Raw genomic sequence first — 18532 nt, 5'->3', positions numbered from 1 at the left:
TATCCCCTCACCCAACGCCAGAGTCCAAAGGTCGGTCCCCACAGCGTTCAGATGAACGCCATCTCCCAACCAATAATCCACGGAAACATCCTCCAAATCGCGATGTCTCACGGACACCCCCCCATTCCTGGACACAAACGAGCCCACCGCCCTGTTAACCTTCACCCGGGCCTTATTTAGCTTTTCCACGGATCGAGCCACTTTCCAAGTCCTCCTGGGGACGATGTCCGACCACACCACCAGCACCCCAGGAAAAGTCCTCCAGAGGCGCAAAATGTCATAGCGGACATCCCTGATCAGCTCGCGGAAGGGGCGCACTCCCAGATCATTCCCCCCCAAATGCAACACCAATATATCCGGGGGCCTGTCAAGCCGAGCAAAACGATAGAAGTCAGGAAGCATACGATTCCACACCATACCGCTCACCCCCAGCCACCGCACGACTGCCTCCTCCCTGGACAAACCAAGCTGCCGCCCTTCCGGACGAACGTCCGCCCTCTGCGCACCCCGGCATACAAACGAGTCCCCCATAATCCAAATCAGACCGAGTCCTGAACCTGCAACACACAAAAAACAAGGGGCGGGGGGGGGGGGGGGGGGTTAAAGAAAGAAAAATAAAAACACACCAAACACAAGCAATATCACACTTGCCGAGGACAGCCGCCCCACCCCCCAATAATCCAACACTCGCCCTCACTAAACCACTACCATATGCGGCCTCACATAAGACTTGTACCGACCCGACTCCCACCTATGCGCTGCACAACCTCCGCACTCAGCCCCCAACTAGCCGCTTCGGTAGCTGCCCCAATCCTGAATGAATGGGGGGCGAAAGCCAACCCATCCAAGCCTAACTCCTCCAGACATCTCCTAAAAACCGCCGTAAATTGGTACCTAGACAGAAAAGACCCGTCACCGTGGCGTAACAAAGGGCCCCCAGCCGACCCACGAAAACCCAGGAAAACCGCCAAACAATGCACCGGACACATTGGCGACCCCCGCACCGCCCGCAACACCACCTCACGTCCCCTTCCCCTCTGATCCGTTTTGGACCGCCGGATCCGAAATACTACCGTATCCCCCTCCAGGAGGACATCCTCCCGCAACAAGCCCCCCGCTCTACTAACCGAAGGGGACACCAACTCCCCCACCCGCAAGGCCCCAAAAAACGCCCACGAGAAAGCTAAACTAAACAATGCAACCTCCGACTCTGACCTGCCTACTGACACCAACCGAGCCCCAATCCTTTCCAACAACTTGAACGACACTGGCCTTCTCGTATCAGGCTGAACTCTACCCCTGCGAAACCCCTTCAATGCCTGACCCACTAAAAAATCCTTGGTAACATCTCCGGAACCGCTCCCACTGCTGACGAGAAAGAGAATCGGCCACTGAGTTACGCACACCCGGCACATGAACCGCCACCACCCAAGCATTAAGGGACAGACAGCTAAGCACCAAATGACGCAGCAAGCGCACCACCAGCGGGGACGAGGCCGAGCCGGAATTGATGGCGGAAACCACTGCTTGATTATCGCAATGGAACCGGACCTTCCTGTCCCGGAACTTCTCCCCCCAGACCGACACTGCAACTACTATGGGGAAAAGTTCCAGGAGAGCAAGATTCCGCATGAGACCCCTTGCCACCCATTCCTCCGGCCACAGTCCCGCACACCACTGGCCCCCGCAATAGGCTCCAAACCCCACGCTCCCCGCTGCATCAGTGAACAACTCCCAGTCAAAATCATTCACTACCGGGGCTATCACCAGAGATCTGCCATTATAGGCCTCCAAAAAGGAAGACCACACCCTTAAATCCTCCCGTAAATCACTCGTCAAACGGACAAAATGATGTGGTGCCCTAACACCCGCCGTCGCCCCCGCCAAACGTCTGCAGAACACCCTCCCCATGGGCATAATACGGCAGGCAAAGTTCAATTTCCCCAAAAGCGCTGAAGCTCCCTGAGTTGAATTTTCTGCTTAACCTGAGCCCGCCGGACCTCTGCCTTCAGAGCCTCAAGCTTGTCGTCAGGCAACCTACACTCCATCCGTAAAGATTCAATAGTGATTCCCAGGAACTTAAGTGCAGTCGCCGGGCCCTCCGTTTTATCCCTGGCCAGCGGAACCCCAAAACGATCCGAAACCCACTCCATCGTCCCCAGTAATGTCCGACAAATGGGCGATCCGGGTGGACCAATGAACAGAAAATCGTCCAAATAATGAACGACCGACTGCACCCCGGCCAGATCCCGGACCACCCATTCGAGGAAGGAGCTGAATGCTTCAAAATAGGCACACGAGAGCGAGCAGCCCATGGGGAGACACCTATCAACAAAAAAGGCGCCTTCCCAAAAACAGCCCAGCAAACGCATACTCACAGGGCGAACTGGAAGAAGGCGAAAAGCGGATTCAATATCCGTTTTTGCCATCAACGCTCCCGGGCCATACTCCACCGCCGCATCAAACGAGGTGTAGACCACCGAGCATAAGTCGTGGTCTATCCCGTCATTCACCGACCTGCCATGGGGGTGAGAAAGGTGATGAATGAGCCGAAATTTATTCGGCTCCTTCTTGGGAACTACGCCCAACGGGGACACCACCAGATCCCCCCAAGGGGGGGAAGAGAAGGGGCCCGCCATCCTACCTAAGGAGACTTCCTTGGACAATTTCTCAGAGACCACCAATGGGTGTTGATAAGCCGACCGCAGATTTCTTGTCGTAAAAGGGACCACATGGGGAGGCGAAGGAATAAGAAAACCTTCCGTAAACCCCTCAATGAGCAGAGCCGCCCTGGCCCTGTCCGGGAATCTGTCTAGAAAGGGGCGCATCGCGCCCACTATCACCGGAGTCACCCCCATATCCAGCTCCACGACCTTTCCCCCTTCTGAAACAGCGGGCGGAACCATGCGAGGTCCCCCCACATGTTCCGCAGGCATGCCGAAATTTGCAGGCCGTCCCATACTTGCACTGGCCCTCATTAAACTGCCAGCACAAACCGGCCTTACCTCCCCCCCCGGATTGCTGCGACTGGAGTTGCCCTGAGGACTGGCCAGAGGGTCCGGCCCCCCCGAGAAAGGACTGCCCCTGGCGTGCAGGCCCCATGACCTTCAGCCAGAGACCAATATCCTTCTGGTCCCATTTGATACTTGGCCTAACCGCCTTCCGCTGCCTAAACTGTTCGTCATACCGGAGCCAAGCCTGACCCCCGTAGATGCGGTATGCCTCACCGATGGAATCCTGATAGCAGAAAAGGCCCGAACAATTCTCAGGGGCCTTTTCCCCTATCACGCTTGCCAAGATGGCGAAAGCCTGAAGCCAATTTGTAAAAGATTGGGGAATAAGCCGCCACCGGCACTTCTCCTCCTCTTCCTTTTTCAGCTCAAAACGTTTGTCCTTGTCTAGATTAAATTTTTCCAGCGGGAGGAGGGAGAAAATCTCCACATACTCATCCCGCCAGATTTTTTCCCTCACTTCCGGTTTTAAATGAGCCCCCAAGGGCCCCTCGAAACAAACATAAACCTCACCCTTAGCCCGGTCATCCAATCTCACCCAATCCACCTCTTTTTCCTTGTCCGTCTGGACGGACACGGCCACGCCAGCCGAACCCCCCGAGGTCACTCCTTCCACCGCAGCCGCGGAAACCGGTGCCTGAGGCACCCCAACCCACGCTGTCACAGGCGCCTGCGCAACCCCCGTCCCAACCGCCACCCGTCCAGAGACCCGTTCCACCACAGAAGGCGCTTGCGCAACCTCAGGCCCTGCTGCCGCCGCCACTTGCCCTGTAGATGACGCGCGCCCCACCAAGGCCGTAATCCCTGCTAAGAGCTCCTGTAAACTCGCCCCCAAACCCCCCCATGGGCCCCCCGCCTCTGGACCAGACACCCCCACACCGGGATCCCCCCAACCCCCCCCAGCAGAGACAAGTGAAAAAGGGACAGACAAGGAGGACTCACCGGGCTGCCCGGGTGCTGTGGGCCCGCCAGCCGGAAACTCCAGGTCCAACCTTTGATCCGCCTCCGCGCCGCCGTCACGAAGATCAAAGCCGGGCCGTAAGGAACCGGCCCGACGATTGCGGGCCACCTGTGAGGATGCTGAAGCAGGGGGACCCGATCCCCTCCCCGGCGCTAGGCCGCTAGTAGGCAGGGACACAGCAGACCGCATAGGCTCCTGTCGGCTGCCTCTGATGACGTCATCAGTCGCGCGGCCGGCTGCCGACCGCAACCGGCGCAAAGTGCTTCGGGGGTTCTGGGTGGTGAAGGCACGCCTGGCAGGCACCCTGGCCGGTACCTCACCAGGGGAGCCTGCCGCCGGAGACTGCTCCAGATGACTGGAAGGGGGGAGGGGGCCCCTGGGTGAGGGCTGAGACCTACCCCGATCCGCTGGGCCCGGCCGCACCGGTGGATTCCTCTCAGATCGTGGGCCCCGACCCCGGGCGGTGGGGAGGGGGACCGAGCCTGGAGGGTCCCTGGAGGGGCTCCTGCGGCGGCGTCGGGCCCTCGGGGGAGAAGACGGGCTCAGCCGAGTAGGCGGCCGCGAGCGCCGCGAGCTGCGCTGCCGGGCAGGAGGGGGCGGGCTGTCGTCATCATCATTCCGGCGCACCGAGGGAGAGGCCGAGAACAGGGAGCCGGGAGAAGACACCGGGGCAGGGGACCCCGCTCCGGACGGTCCAGGAACAGCCGGCCCGGGAGAACCGGCCGCCATAGGAGGAGCGGAGGAGGGGTTCAGGATGGCCTGTACCTGGGAGTCCAACCAGGCCCGATCTTCAAAGGATGCCGCCGCTTCCCTCAGGTGCCGCAACAACTCCGGAACCGTAAGATCCATAACGGTAAGTTGCAGCCTGCACGTCACCGGTCGTCACAACTCTTCAACCACCGCTCCTCGTGTGTTGCCTTGTTCCTCAGGAGGGAGGTTTATAAAACCTCCCCTCGCAACTAGCTCCACCCCCACCCTGTTCCCGCTCTCACTAACAGACTTTCCCCCCACCCCCTATTAACCCTTGCGCTCCATTTTCCCTGTCATGCCGGCCTCCCTAAACTACGTTGCGTCCGGCCTTCCCTATATGGTGTTGATGGTGATATATATACACACACCAATAGTATCGAGGAAGGGGGGGCCCAAGTTGACCTCTTGCACCATGGCCCAAGAGACATTAGCTACGCCCCTGGCACTGGGCATGGATGGCTGACATCTGGGAGGTTTTAGCAAACTTTGAAAACTCAGCCCAGATGGTGAGTTGCGATACTGCTAGTGTGAGCTTTACCGTACCACTGCTGTCTCTATTGAATTGCTTGCTGCAGTCCATTAAGGATGAAGCTTTGTGCAGGAGCCAGGAGATAGAGCAAGAGAGTGCAATGGATGATAGTATTTCAACGCATCTGTTTGGCGCGGATGGTCTAAAGAGGAGATGGAGAGTCCTGTTCCTGGTCAGGGCAGAGGATTGTTGGCCGTCTGGCACACCATGGTAGACTTACCGTTACTGCCATTTTTTACAAGGATTAATGGCTGTTCACCTTCCTCGACCCCCAGTATAGGTTGTGTGGGTTAGGGTCCAGGCAGTATGCCAAGCACTGGAAGAAGAACACTATCCAAGACGTGTGTAACGCCTGGACTAGTGGATCCATTGGACCGTCACCAGCGATGGCACTGACCTCACCAGGGAGCGGAGTCTAAGGGGCCGCTGGTTTTCACCAGAGCCCGCCGCAAGGCGGGATGGACTTGCTGCGGCAGGCGACCCCCAGGTCGCTACCCCTGGCTTGGTTGCTGGTGATGGCAGGCAAGGTGTGGCAGGAGCAGTAGGCAGGAGATGGTACTGGCAATGGTCTGTAGGTGAGACCGCACGTGACAGGCTGAACACAGGAACCAAAGTGTAACGGGGAAGCAGGAACCAGGAACAAGGAGTGGGGACCAGGTAGCGGACAGGAATCAGGAACTACAGGGAGCTGGGCCAAACGCTATGGGAAGCATGTAGAGGCTCCAACACCTGCAGTGGGGCAGGGCTGGAATTTATAGGGAGTGATTGTGTGCATGACCAATTAGGAGCGCACTGCCCCTTTAAATCTGAGACAGCCGGCGCGCGCGCGCCCTAGGAGGCGGGGACGCGCGCGCCGGCCGGCACAGCGACGGACAGGAGCGTGGAGAGGTGAGGCGCCCCCCGGGGCCGAAGTAACAGCAGCGCCGGGTCCCTGCTTATGGACACCGGCTGCTGCATGGGAAAGAGAGGAGTCGCGGCGACGGCCCGGAGCACGGGACGCCGCCGCGGCCGTGGCAGTACCCCTCCCCTTTGGCCTCCCCCTCTTTCTGGCCTGTAGGAACCTCTTGATGAGATCTTGGTCCAGGATGTTAGCCTCGGGTTCCCAGGACCTCTCCTCAGGACCAAATCCTTTCCAGTCCACCAGGAAGAACCGTCTCCCTCTAACAGTTTTCATGGCCAGAATGTCTTTGACAATGTAGACGTCGTCAGAGACGGCTTGTGGAGCAGAGAGCGAAGCCTTATCGGAGAACCGGTTGAGGACTACTGGCTTTAAGAGGGAGACATGGAAGGCGTTCGGAATCCGCATCGTAGGAGGTAGGCGGAGTTTGTAGGTGACAGGGTTGAGGCGTTTTAGCACCGAGAAAGGACCGATGAATCGAGGACCCAACTTGTAGCTGGGAATCTTGAGTCGGACATATTTGGTCGAGAGCCAGACTTTGTCCCCAGGGAGAAAATTCATGGCGGGTCTTCTTCTCTTATCCGCCTGGTCCTTCATGCGGTCAGATGCCTTGAGCAGAGATTGTCGAGTCTGTTCCCAGATTGACTGCAGGTCAGATAACAACTCCTCCACGGCTGGGACTTCAGAGGATGGAGAGAGAGGCAGAGGAGGGCGAGGATGACGTCCATAGACCACATAGAAGGGTGACTTGCCTGTGGAGCTCGAGTCCAGATGATTGTAGGAGAACTCCGCCCATGGAAGCAGACTGGACCAGTTGTCCTGGCGAGCGGAGACGAAATGTCGAAGATAACTGCCAAGGACCTGATTGACCCTCTCCACTTGCCCATTAGTCTGGGGATGATAGGCCGAAGAGAAGTCCAGCTTCACTTGGAGTTGAGAGCAGAGAGCACGCCAGAACCTGGAGACAAATTGTGAGCCTCTGTCAGACGCTATATGAAGAGGAAGACCATGGAGGCGGAAGATATGCTGAAAGAACAGCTGGGCCAGGCGAGGAGCTGATAGTAATCCAGGAAGAGCCACGAAGTGGGACATCTTGGAAAAGCGGTCAGTTACAACCCAAATGACCGTGTCACCCGCAGATGGAGGTAAGTCTGTGACAAAGTCCATGCCTATATGGCACCAGGGGCGGTCTGGGACTGGCAAGGGCTGAAGTAGGCCGGCAGGTTTTTGATGGGAGGACTTGTCTCTGGCACAGATGGTACAAGACGCCACAAAGTCCTTGACATCTTGGAGTAGGCTAGGCCACCAGTAGTGGCGGGAGATCAGTTGCCCGGTCTTTAGAGCTCCCGGATGCCCAGCCATCATAGAGGAATGACCCCATTTCAAGATGCGTTTACGGAGTGCGGGGCGCACATAAGTCTTACCGGGAGGCAATCTCTGCAGAGTAGAAGTAGCAACAGGTACTAGGCGATCGGGAGGAATTATGTGACGAGGAGGTTCCTCTTGCCCCATGACATCGGATGCTCGGGATAACGCATCGGCCTTTATATTCTTCTCGGCTGGACGGAAATGAATGGTGAAGTTGAACCGAGAGAAGAGGGACCACCTGGCCTGCCGGGGATTGAGGCGTTGAGCCCCCTCTAGGAGATGACGCCACTCCTCCAGTGCCAACTTGATAGCCAGGAGTTCACGATCTCCAATAGTATAGTTCCTCTCGGCCGGGGAAAAAGTTTTAGAAAAGAACCCGCAGGTTCTGATCTTGCCTGATGTGTCCCTTTGCGAGAGGACGGCTCCTGCGCCCACAGAAGAAGCATCAACTTCAAGAGAAAACGGCTTGGAGATATCCGGGCGAACTAGAGCAGGAGCGGAGGCAAAAGCAGACTTTAGGCTATTGAAGGCTTGTTCGGCCTCTGGAGGCCAGCGTTTGGGATCCGCCCTCTTCTTTGTGAGAGCCACTATTGGTGCTACCAGGGTAGAGAAGTGAGGGATGAATTGCAGGTAGTAGTTGGCAAATCCAAGGAATCGTTGGATAGCTCTAAGTCCCTCAGGGCGAGGCCATTGGAGAACAGCTGAGAGCTTGGCAGGAACCATCTGTAGGCCCTGGTCGGAGACAATGTACCCAAGAAACGGCAGGCTGCGTTGATGGAAAACGCACTTCTCCAGCTTGGCATATAAACGGTTGGCCCGTAATCTTCGTAGAACCTGCCGTACATGGGACACGTGGGTCTGCTGGTCGTGGGAGAAGACCAGGATGTCATCAAGATAGACAATGACGCAGACATAGAGGAGGTCGCGGAATATATCATTCACGAATTCCTGGAAGACCGCTGGGGCGTTGCATAGGCCGAATGGCATGACCAGATATTCGTAGTGCCCATCCCTGGTGTTGAAAGCGGTCTTCCATTCGTCTCCTTCACGAATTCGGATCAGGTTATACGCTCCCCTCAGATCCAGCTTAGAGAAGATTCTAGCTCCACGGAGACGGTCGAATAGTTCGGGGATAAGCGGAAGAGGATAGCGGTTCTTGACAGTCACCTTATTTAAGCCCCGGTAGTCTATGCATGGGCGGAGGGAACCGTCCTTCTTCTGCACAAAGAAAAATCCAGCGCCAGCAGGGGACGTGGATTTATGAATGAAGCCCTTCTGTAAGTTCTCCCGGATGTAGGAGGACATGGCTTCTGTCTCGGGCACCGAGAGAGGGTATACTCGACCACGTGGAGGAGAAGTTCCTGGAAGCAGGTCTATAGGGCAATCATAGGGCCGATGAGGTGGTAGAGAGTCCGCCTCCTTGGCCGAAAAAACATCAACAAAGTCATGGTATTCCTGCGGTAGTCCCGATAGAGGCTTGGCGTTAGCAATTGACCTCGTAGAGCACTTGGGTTGAGGAGGTCTCAGACACCTATTTGGACAGTCCTGGCCCCAGCCGAGAACCTCCCCAGTTCTCCAGTCCAGCTTAGGGGTATGTAGTGGCAGCCAAGGGAGACCCAACAGGATGTTGGAAGAGGAATGGCGCAAAACGTAGAAGGAGATCCTCTCCTGATGTAAGGCGCCCACCTGGAGGACTAGGGGTTCCGTCTGGCAGTGCACTGCTTCGGAAAGAATCTCGCCCGTGACCGAAGAGATAGACCGGGGTTGGGTTAGCTGTATCACGGGTAGCCGCCATCTTTGGACCAACGAAGCAGAAATGAAACTGCCAGCAGCGCCAGAGTCGATAAGGGCAGTAGTCTGGAGAACTTGCCCTGTGGGTGTCTGGATGGAGACTGGCATAGTCAACCTTGGAGAGGTGGCATTCACACCTAGGGAGGCTTCTCCCACCGGACTTGGGTGCGAGCGTTTCCCGGACGCTGAGGACGTTGGGGACATCTCTGCCGGTAGTGATCAGCGCCACCGCAATAGAGACAGAGATTCAGCTCCATTCGACGGGCTCTCTCATCAGTCGTCAGGCGAGCTCGTTCCACCTGCATGGGGACTTCTGGAGACGACTGGGGCATAGGAGCAACGGGACTCTGGAACACCGGTGCCAGCCGAGGATGGCGACGGGGCAGGCTCAGTCGTCGTTCCTGCCGGACCTCCTCCTCTCTCTCGGAAAATCGGTTGTCGACTCTGGTAGCCAGTAGGATAAGATCGTTCAGAGATGTAGGGAGGTCGCGGGCGGAGAGCACGTCTTTCACTCGACTGGATAGTCCCTTCTTGAAGGTGGCTAATAGGGCGGCCTCGTTCCAGTCCAATTCAGCTGCCAGGGTGCGGAACTGGATGGCATAGTCACCAACAGAGGAGCTCCCTTGAGAGAGGTTGAGAAGAGCAGTCTCAGCTGAAGTAGCACGGGCAGGTTCTTTAAAGACGGAGCGAAACTAGGCCAGGAAGGCCCGGAGATTGGCAGCAACAGGATCATCACGGTCCCACAGTGGCGTGGCCCAGGCCAGAGCTCTACCCTCCAATAGGCTGATGATGAAAGCCACTTTAGAGCGCTCGGTGGGAAACTGACTACTTAAAAGTTCAATATGCATCGTGCATTGAGTCAGGAATCCCCTGAACAACATGGGATCGCCTCCATATTTACTCGGGAGGGCCAATCGAAGTCTCGAGGTGGCTGCAGGTGGAGGTGGGCGCTGGGCTGTAGTATGCTGCTGTAGGGCGGCAGTCAATTGCTGGATTTGCTGCGACTGTTGCTGGATCTGTTGAGCCTGTTGAGCGACCACTCTGGCGACGTCACGGAGATCAGGCACCTCGCCGGGATCCATGGTTGGAGCCTACTGTAACGCCTGGACTAGTGGATCCACTGGACCGTCACCAGCGATGGCACTGACCTCACCAGGGAGCGGAGTCTAAGGGGCCGCTGGTTTTCACCAGAGCCCGCCGCAAGGCGGGATGGACTTGCTGCGGCAGACGACCCCCAGGTCGCTACCCCTGGCTTGGTTGCTGGTGACGGCAGGCGAGGCGTGGCAGGAGCAGTAGGCAGGAGATGGTACTGGCAATGGTCTGTAGGTGAGACCGCACGTGACAGGCTGAACACAGGAACCAAAGTGTAACGGGGAAACAGGAACCAGGAACAAGGAGTGGGGACCAGGTAGCGGACAGGAATCAGGAACTACAGGGAGCTGGGCCAAACGCTATGGGAAGCATGTAGAGGCTCCAACACCTGCAGTGGGGCAGGGCTGGAATTTAGGGAGTGATTGTGTGCATGACCAATTAGGAGCGCACTGCCCCTTTAAATCTGAGACGGCGGGGACGCGCGCGCCGGCCGGCACAGCGACGGACAGGAGCGTGGAGAGTTGAGGTGCCCCCCGGGGCCGAAGTAACAGCAGCGCCGGGTCCCTGCCTACGGACACCGGCTGCTGCATGGGGAAGAGAGGAGTCGCGGCGGCGGCCCAGAGCACGGGACGCCGCCGCGGCCGTGACAACGTGGAACATGTTTATAATACAAAACTTAGATAAATCCACCAATACGCATCCTAGGATGTCACAGAGGGACAAGTTCTGGAAGACGGTGAGGGAGTATGTAGTATCCCAGATCCCTCTACGCCATTCAACTCTTGGGTGTCTGGACACATGGCATGAACTGGCGCTGTATGACTTGGATGTGCTGGACGGCCCTGGCACTAGCATCTTGTCAGAAAGGGTATATAGCACCGCTGGGGGGGGGTCATCACTGATAAGCTGACAGGACGGTGAGGGAGAATCTGAGGCAACTCAACATCCTATTGGTGGTAACTCTCCAGAAGATAGGATTGTGGGATGTGTCTGGCAATCATACTCTTCGACATGCAAAACATCAAATAATACAGACAATGCAGCAGTGTATAGAGCTACTGTACAGCAGTGTATAGAGCTACTGTGCAGCAGTATATAGAGCTCCTGTGCAGCAGTGTATAGAACTCCTGTGCAGCAGTATATAGAGCTCCTGTGCAGCAGTGTATAGAGCTCCTGTGCAGCAGTGTATAGAGCTCCTGTGCTGCAGTATATAGAGCTACTGTGCAGCAGTATATAGAGCTCCTGTGCAGCAGTATATAGAGCTACTGTGCAGCAGTATATAGAGCTACTGTGCAGCAGTATATAGAGCTCCTGTGCAGCAGTGTATAGAGCTACTGTGCAGCAGTATATAGAGCTACTGTACAGCAGTGTATAGAGCTACTGTGCAGCAGTATATAGAGCTCCTGTGCAGCAGTGTATAGAGCTCTTGTGCAGCAGTATATAGAGCTCCTGTGCAGCAGTGTATAGAGCTCCTGTGCAGTAGTGTATAGAGCTCCTTTGCAGCAGTATATAGAGCTCCTGTGCAGCAGTATATAGAGCTACGGTGCAGCAGTATATAGAGCTCCTGTGCAGCAGTGTATAGAGCTACTGTGCAGCAGTATATATAGCTCCTGTGCAGCAGTATATATAGCTCCTGTGCAGCAGTGTATAGAGCTCCTGTGCAGCAGTGTATAGAGCTCCTGTGCAGCAGTGTATAGAGCTCCTGTGCAGCAGTGTATAGAGCTCCTGTGCAGCAGTGTATAGAGCTCCTGTGCAGCAGTGTATAGAGCTCCTGTGCAGCAGTATATATAGCTCCTGTGCAGCAGTGTATAGAGCTCCTGTGCAGCAGTATATAGAGCTCCTGTGCAGCAGTATATAGAGCTCCTGTGCAGCAGTATATAGAGCTCCTGTGCAGCAGTATATAGAGCTCCTGTGCAGCAGTGTATAGAGCTCCTGTGCAGCAATGTATAGAGCTCCTGTGCAGCAGTGTATAGAGCTCCTGTGCAGCAGTGTATAGAGCTCCTGTGCAGCAATGTATAGAGCTCCTGTGCAGCAGTATATAGAGCTCCTGTGCAGCAGTGTATAGATCTACTGTGCAGCAGTATATAGAGCTCCTGTGCAGCAGTATATAGAGCTCCTGTGCAGCAGTATATATAGCTCCTGTGCAGCAGTATATAGAGCTCCTGTGCAGCAGTGTATAGAGCTACTGTGCAGCAATGTATAGAGCTCCTGTGCAGCAGTGTATAGAGCCCCTGTGCAGCAGTGTATAGAGCTCCTGTGCAGCAGTGTATAGAGCTCCTGTGCAGCAGTGTATAGAGCTCCTGTGCAGCAGTGTATAGAGCTACTGTGCAGCAATGTATAGAGCTCCTGTGCAGCAGTGTATAGAGCCCCTGTGCAGCAGTGTATAGAGCTCCTGTGCAGCAATGTATAGAGCTCCTGTGCAGCAGTATATAGAGCTCCTGTGCAGCAGTGTATAGAGCTCCTGTGCAGCAGTGTATAGAGCTCCTGTGCAGCAGTGTATAGAGCTCCTGTGCAGCAGTATATAGAGCTACTGTGCAGCAGTATATAGAGCTCCTGTGCAGCAGTATATAGAGCTACTGTGCAGCAGTGTATAGAGCTCCTGTGCAGCAGTGTATAGAGCTACTGTGCAGCAGTGTATAGAGCTATTAGGTATATTATGTACGGCCGGGGGGTTGGGGTGTGGGGGGTACATTATGCGCGGCCGGGGGATGTATACTATGTACGGCGGGGGGTGGGGGGGGTACATTATGCGCGGCCGGGGGATGTATACTATGTACGGCGGGGGGTGGGGGGGGGGTACATTATGCGCGGCCGGGGGATGTATACTATGTACGGCGGGGGGTGGGGGGGGGTACATTATGCGCGGCCGGGGGATGTATACTATGTACGGCCGGGGGATGTATACTATGTACGGCGGGGGGTGGGGTGTGGGAGGTACATTATGCGTGGCCGGGGGATGTATACTATGTACGGCAGGGGGTGGGGGGGTACATTATGTGCGGCCGGGGGAAGTATACTATGTACGGCGGGGGGTGGGGGGGTACATTATGCGCGGCCGGGGGATGTATACTATGTACGGCGGGGGGTGGGGGGGTACATTATGCGCGGCCGGGGGATGTATACTATGTACGGCCGGGGGATGTATACTATGTACGGCGGGGGGTGGGGTGTGGGGGGTACATTATGCGTGGCCGGGGGATGTATACTATGTACGGCGGGGGGTGGGGGGGTACATTATGCGCGGCTGGGGGATGTATACTATGTACGGCGGGGGGTGGGGGGGGGTACATTATGCGCGGCCGGGGGATGTATACTATGTACGGCCGGGGGATGTATACTATGTACGGCGGGGGGTGGGGTGTGGGGGGTACATTATGCGTGGCCGGGGGATGTATACTATGTACGGTGGGGGGGTACATTATGCGCGGCCGGGGGATGGATACTATGTACGGCGGGGGGTGGGGGGTACATTATGCGCGGCCGGGGGATGTATACTATGTACGGCCGGGGGATGTATACTATGTACGGCAGGGGGTGGGGGGGGTACATTATGTGCGGCCGGGGGAAGTATACTATGTACGTAGGGGGGTGGGGGGGTACATTATGCGCGGCCGGGGGATGGATACTATGTACGGCAGGGGGTGGGGGGGGTACATTATGCGCGGCCGGGGGAAGTATACTATGTACGTAGGGGGGTGGGGGGGTACATTATGCGCGGCCGGGGGATGGATACTATGTACGGCGGGGGGTGGGGTGTGGGGGGTACATTATGCGCGGCCGGGGGATGGATACTATGTACGGCGGGGGGTGGGGGGGGTACATTATGCGCGGCCGGGGGATGTATACTATGTACGGCCGGGGGATGTATACTATGTACGGCGGGGGGTGGGGTGTGGGGGGTACATTATGCGCGGCCGGGGGATGGATACTATGTACGGCGGGGGGGGGGGGGGGTACATTATGCGCGGCCGGGGGATGTATACTATGTACGGCCGGGGGATGTATACTATGTACGGCGGGGGGTGGGGTGTGGGGGGTACATTATGCGTGGCCGGGGGATGTATACTATGTACGGCGGGGGGGTGGGGGGGTACATTATGCGCGGCCGGGGGATGGATACTATGTACGGCCGGGGGATGGATACTATGTACGGCCGGGGGATGTATACTATGTACGGCGGGGGGTGGGGGGGTACATTATGCGCGGCCGGGGGATGGATACTATGTACGGCAGGGGGTGGGGGGGGGTACATTATGCGCGGCCGGGGGAAGTATACTATGTACGTAGGGGGGTGGGGGGGTACATTATGTACGGCCGGGGGATGGATACTATGTACGGCGGGGGGTGGGGTGTGGGGGGTACATTATGCGCGGCCGGGGGATGGATACTATGTACGGCGGGGGGTGGGGGGGGTACATTATGCGCGGCCGGGGGATGTAGATATCATGTGAACAGGATGTAATATTACCGCTATTATTACTTTGTCTTTCAGAGTCTGAGCAAGAAAGATTAATTTACTTAAAAGCTTCTAAGAAGTTAAAAGAGATGGGGCTCATTACCAAGGAGGGGGGCAGGAAGCGCGGCATCGGCAAGAGACGGCGCAAGAAGAGAAGCGCGGGATCTGCGCCTGATCACTCAGATGAGGAGGAAGAGGAGGAATTTGACATTAAAGGGAGATTTGAGCTGAATTCTTCCACAAACTTCGGAGATGACATTGAGCTGACGCTGCATTTACAGAACACCAGCAAGAAGAGTCAGGCCCTGAAGGTGCGGCTAAGCTCCTCCACCATAGAATACACTGGCAGACCCTACTCTGAAATCTACTCCCATGCTGCCGACCTCACCGTGCCCCCCAGGAAAGGTCAGTCATTACTCCAGTCTGCTTGTCAGGCCGCAAACATGTCGGTGTGGCTCTGGGAAGCTACTGTACTCTCCTATCCTCACCTCCTGTGGTCTCCGCCAATGCTTCTGCTCCTCCAGGTTGTGTGGCCGCTCTGTCAATCACTTACTGAGGCGGGACATCTCCTCAGCCACTGATTGGCTGATACCACAGGCCATGTGCTGATGGGATGACACATCCATGGAGCCGGGGGGGGGGGGGGGCTTGGTTCTCTATTATGGGAGCACGGAAAATGGTGACTGCAGAATTATAATAGATCGCCATCCGAGTGAGTATATGTACGTCCTAAACAGTGGGAGCCGAGAGCAGGACGGACGGAGGGGAAATAGCTGGAAAACAGCTCAAAATACAGAGTCGCCTGCTGTAAGCAAAATGTTGCCCTATGGACGGGCTATCTAACAACAGCAAAAGGGTTTTGGGTAGAATACCCCTTTAATAAATGAGACATATTATCTCTATATATATCATCCCTGTATATTATCCCTGTATATCATCCCTGTATATCATCCCTGTATATTATCCCTGTATATCCTCCCTGTATATTATCCCTGTATATCATCCCTGTATATCATCCCTGTATATCATCCCTGTATATCATCCCTGTATATCATTCCTGTATATTATCCCTATATATCCTCCCTGTATATTATCCCTGTATATTATCCCTGTATATCATCCCTGTATATCCTCCCTGTATATCCTCCCTGTATATTATCCCTGTATATCATCCCTGTATATCATCCCTGTATATCATCCCTGTATATTATCCCTGTATATTATCCCTGTATATTATCCCTGTATATCATCCCTGTATATCATCCCTGTATATCATCCCTGTATATCATTCCTGTATATTATCCCTATATATCCTCCCTGTATATTATCCCTGTATATTATCCCTGTATATCCTCCCTGTATATTATCTCTATATATCCTCCCTGTATATTATCCCTGTATATTATCCCTGTATATCATCCCTGTATATCCTCCCTGTATATCCTCCCTGTATATTATCCCTGTATATCATCCCTGTATATCATCCCTGTATATCATCCCTGTATATTATCCCTGTATATTATCCCTGTATATTATCCCTGTATATTATCCCTGTATATCATCCCTGTATATCATCCCTGTATATCATCCCTGTATATCATTCCTGTATATTATCTCTATATATCCTCCCTGTATATCCTCCCTGTATATTATCCCTGTATATTATCCCTGTATATCCTCCCTGTATATCATCCCTGTATATCATCCCTGTATATTATCCCTGTATATTATCCCTGTATATTATCCCTGTATATTATCCCTGTATATTATCCCTGTATATCCTCCCTGTATATTATCTCTATATATCCTCCCTGTATATCATCCCTGTATATTATCCCTGTATATCATCCCTGTATATTATCCCTGTATATTATCCCTGTATATTATCCCTGTATATTATCCCTGTATATTATCCCTGTATATCCTCCCTGTATATCCTCCCTGTATATTATCCCTGTATATCATCCCTGTATATCATCCCTGTATATTATCCCTGTATATCCTCCCTGTATATTATCCCTGTATATCATCCCTGTATATCATCCCTGTATATTATCCCTGTATATCATCCCTGTATATTATCCCTGTATATTATCCCTGTATATTATCCCTGTATATTATCCCTGTATATTATCCCTGTATATCCTCCCTGTATATCCTCCCTGTATATTACCCCTGTATATCATCCCTGTTTATCATCCCTGTATATTATCCCTGTATATCATCCCTGTATATCATCCCTGTATATTATCCCTATATATCATCCCTGTATATCATTCCTGTATATTATCTCTATATATCCTCCCTGTATATTATCCCTGTATATTATCCCTGTATATCATCCCTGTATATTATCCCTGTATATTATCCCTATAAATTATCTATATGTATTATCCCTATATATTACCCCTATTACCCAGCATATCCCCCTATTACAATGGGATACATCTGTTTCTTTCAATCATTTCATTCAGCAGCTTCAGGACCCAATTAAATTCATTCTTTTCAGCTGACCCCGGAGTGCGGCCTACACGGAGAGAAGCCGTCATTCATTCTATTCCTCTACAGACAGTGGCAATAGTGACCACTGACAGCTGTAACAGGGGCTCTGTACATCTATCCAGCTCTCTGATGCTGCCACCTTATGGCTGTGAGTGGTATTGCCTCCATGATCCCTATATACCTATTGTACCCCTTATGCCTGTCAGGCTGATCAGTCTGTGACCCCCATCTATTTGTACATTACAGAGAGAACGCTTTCCCTGAGTATTCCTGCTTCAGATTACGAGGATGCGCTGACGCCCCATAATCTGATGGAAGTTGTTGCGTTATGTGAATTAAAAAACAAAAAGAAAATGCTGGTCCGTAAAGTGGTTGTTATCGAGAGGCCTCATCTGGACATCCAGGTAAAAGCGAAAACAGTGGATGTGATGCTGGGAGTGCCGCCATCATATCCTCCCATCTATATCATTACATACAGCGCCCCCTGTGCTGCCAGGGAGGTAACACATACATACAGCGCCCCCTGGGCCTCCGGGGAGGTAACACATACATACAGCGCCCCCTGGGCCTCCGGGGAGGTAACACATACATACAGCGCCCCCTGGGCCTCCGGGGAGGTAACACATACATAAAGTGCTCCTTGGGCCTCCGGGGAGGTAACACATACATACAGCGCCCCCTGGGCCTCCGGGGAGGTAACACATACATACAGCGCCCCCTGGGCCTCCGGGGAGGTGACACATACATACAGTGCCCCCTGGGCCTCCGGGGAGGTAACACATACATACAGCGCCCCCTGGGCCTCCGGGGAGGTAACACATACATACAGCGCCCCCTGGGCCTCCGGGGAGGTAACACATACATACAGCGCCCCCTGGGCCTCCGGGGAGGTGACACATACATACAGCCCCCTGGGCCTCCGGAGAGGTGACACATACATACAGCGCCCCCTGGGCCTCCGGGGAGGTAACACATACATACAGCGCCCCCTATGCTGCCAAGGAGGTAACACATACATACAGCGCCCCCTGGGCCTCCGGGGAGGTGACACATACATACAGCGCCCCCTATGCTGCCAGGGAGGTAACACATACATACAGCGCCCCCTGGGCCTCCGGGGAGGTAACACATACATACAGCGCCCCCTGGGCCTCCGGGGAGGTAACACATACAT

General features: G+C 54.6%; 1 protein-coding gene across 2 annotated transcripts in view; it reads left to right on the top strand.

Annotated features, from left to right (window-relative positions):
• LOC138772452 (protein-glutamine gamma-glutamyltransferase E-like) overlaps positions 1-18532 on the top strand; it is a 174720-nt gene that overhangs the window by 131824 nt on the left and 24364 nt on the right. For both annotated transcript variants that reach the window (XM_069952850.1, XM_069952848.1), the window contains 2 exons: positions 14893-15261; positions 17605-17762. In XM_069952850.1, coding sequence (XP_069808951.1) covers positions 14893-15261; positions 17605-17762 — 527 coding nt within the window. The remainder of the gene's footprint in view (positions 1-14892; positions 15262-17604; positions 17763-18532) is intronic.

The sequence above is a fragment of the Dendropsophus ebraccatus genome, chromosome 14 (assembly GCF_027789765.1).
Source record: "Dendropsophus ebraccatus isolate aDenEbr1 chromosome 14, aDenEbr1.pat, whole genome shotgun sequence".
NCBI lineage: Eukaryota > Metazoa > Chordata > Amphibia > Anura > Hylidae > Dendropsophus > Dendropsophus ebraccatus.
Note: the sequence above shows the minus strand (reverse complement) of the source record. Positions and strands in the feature narration are given on the sequence as shown.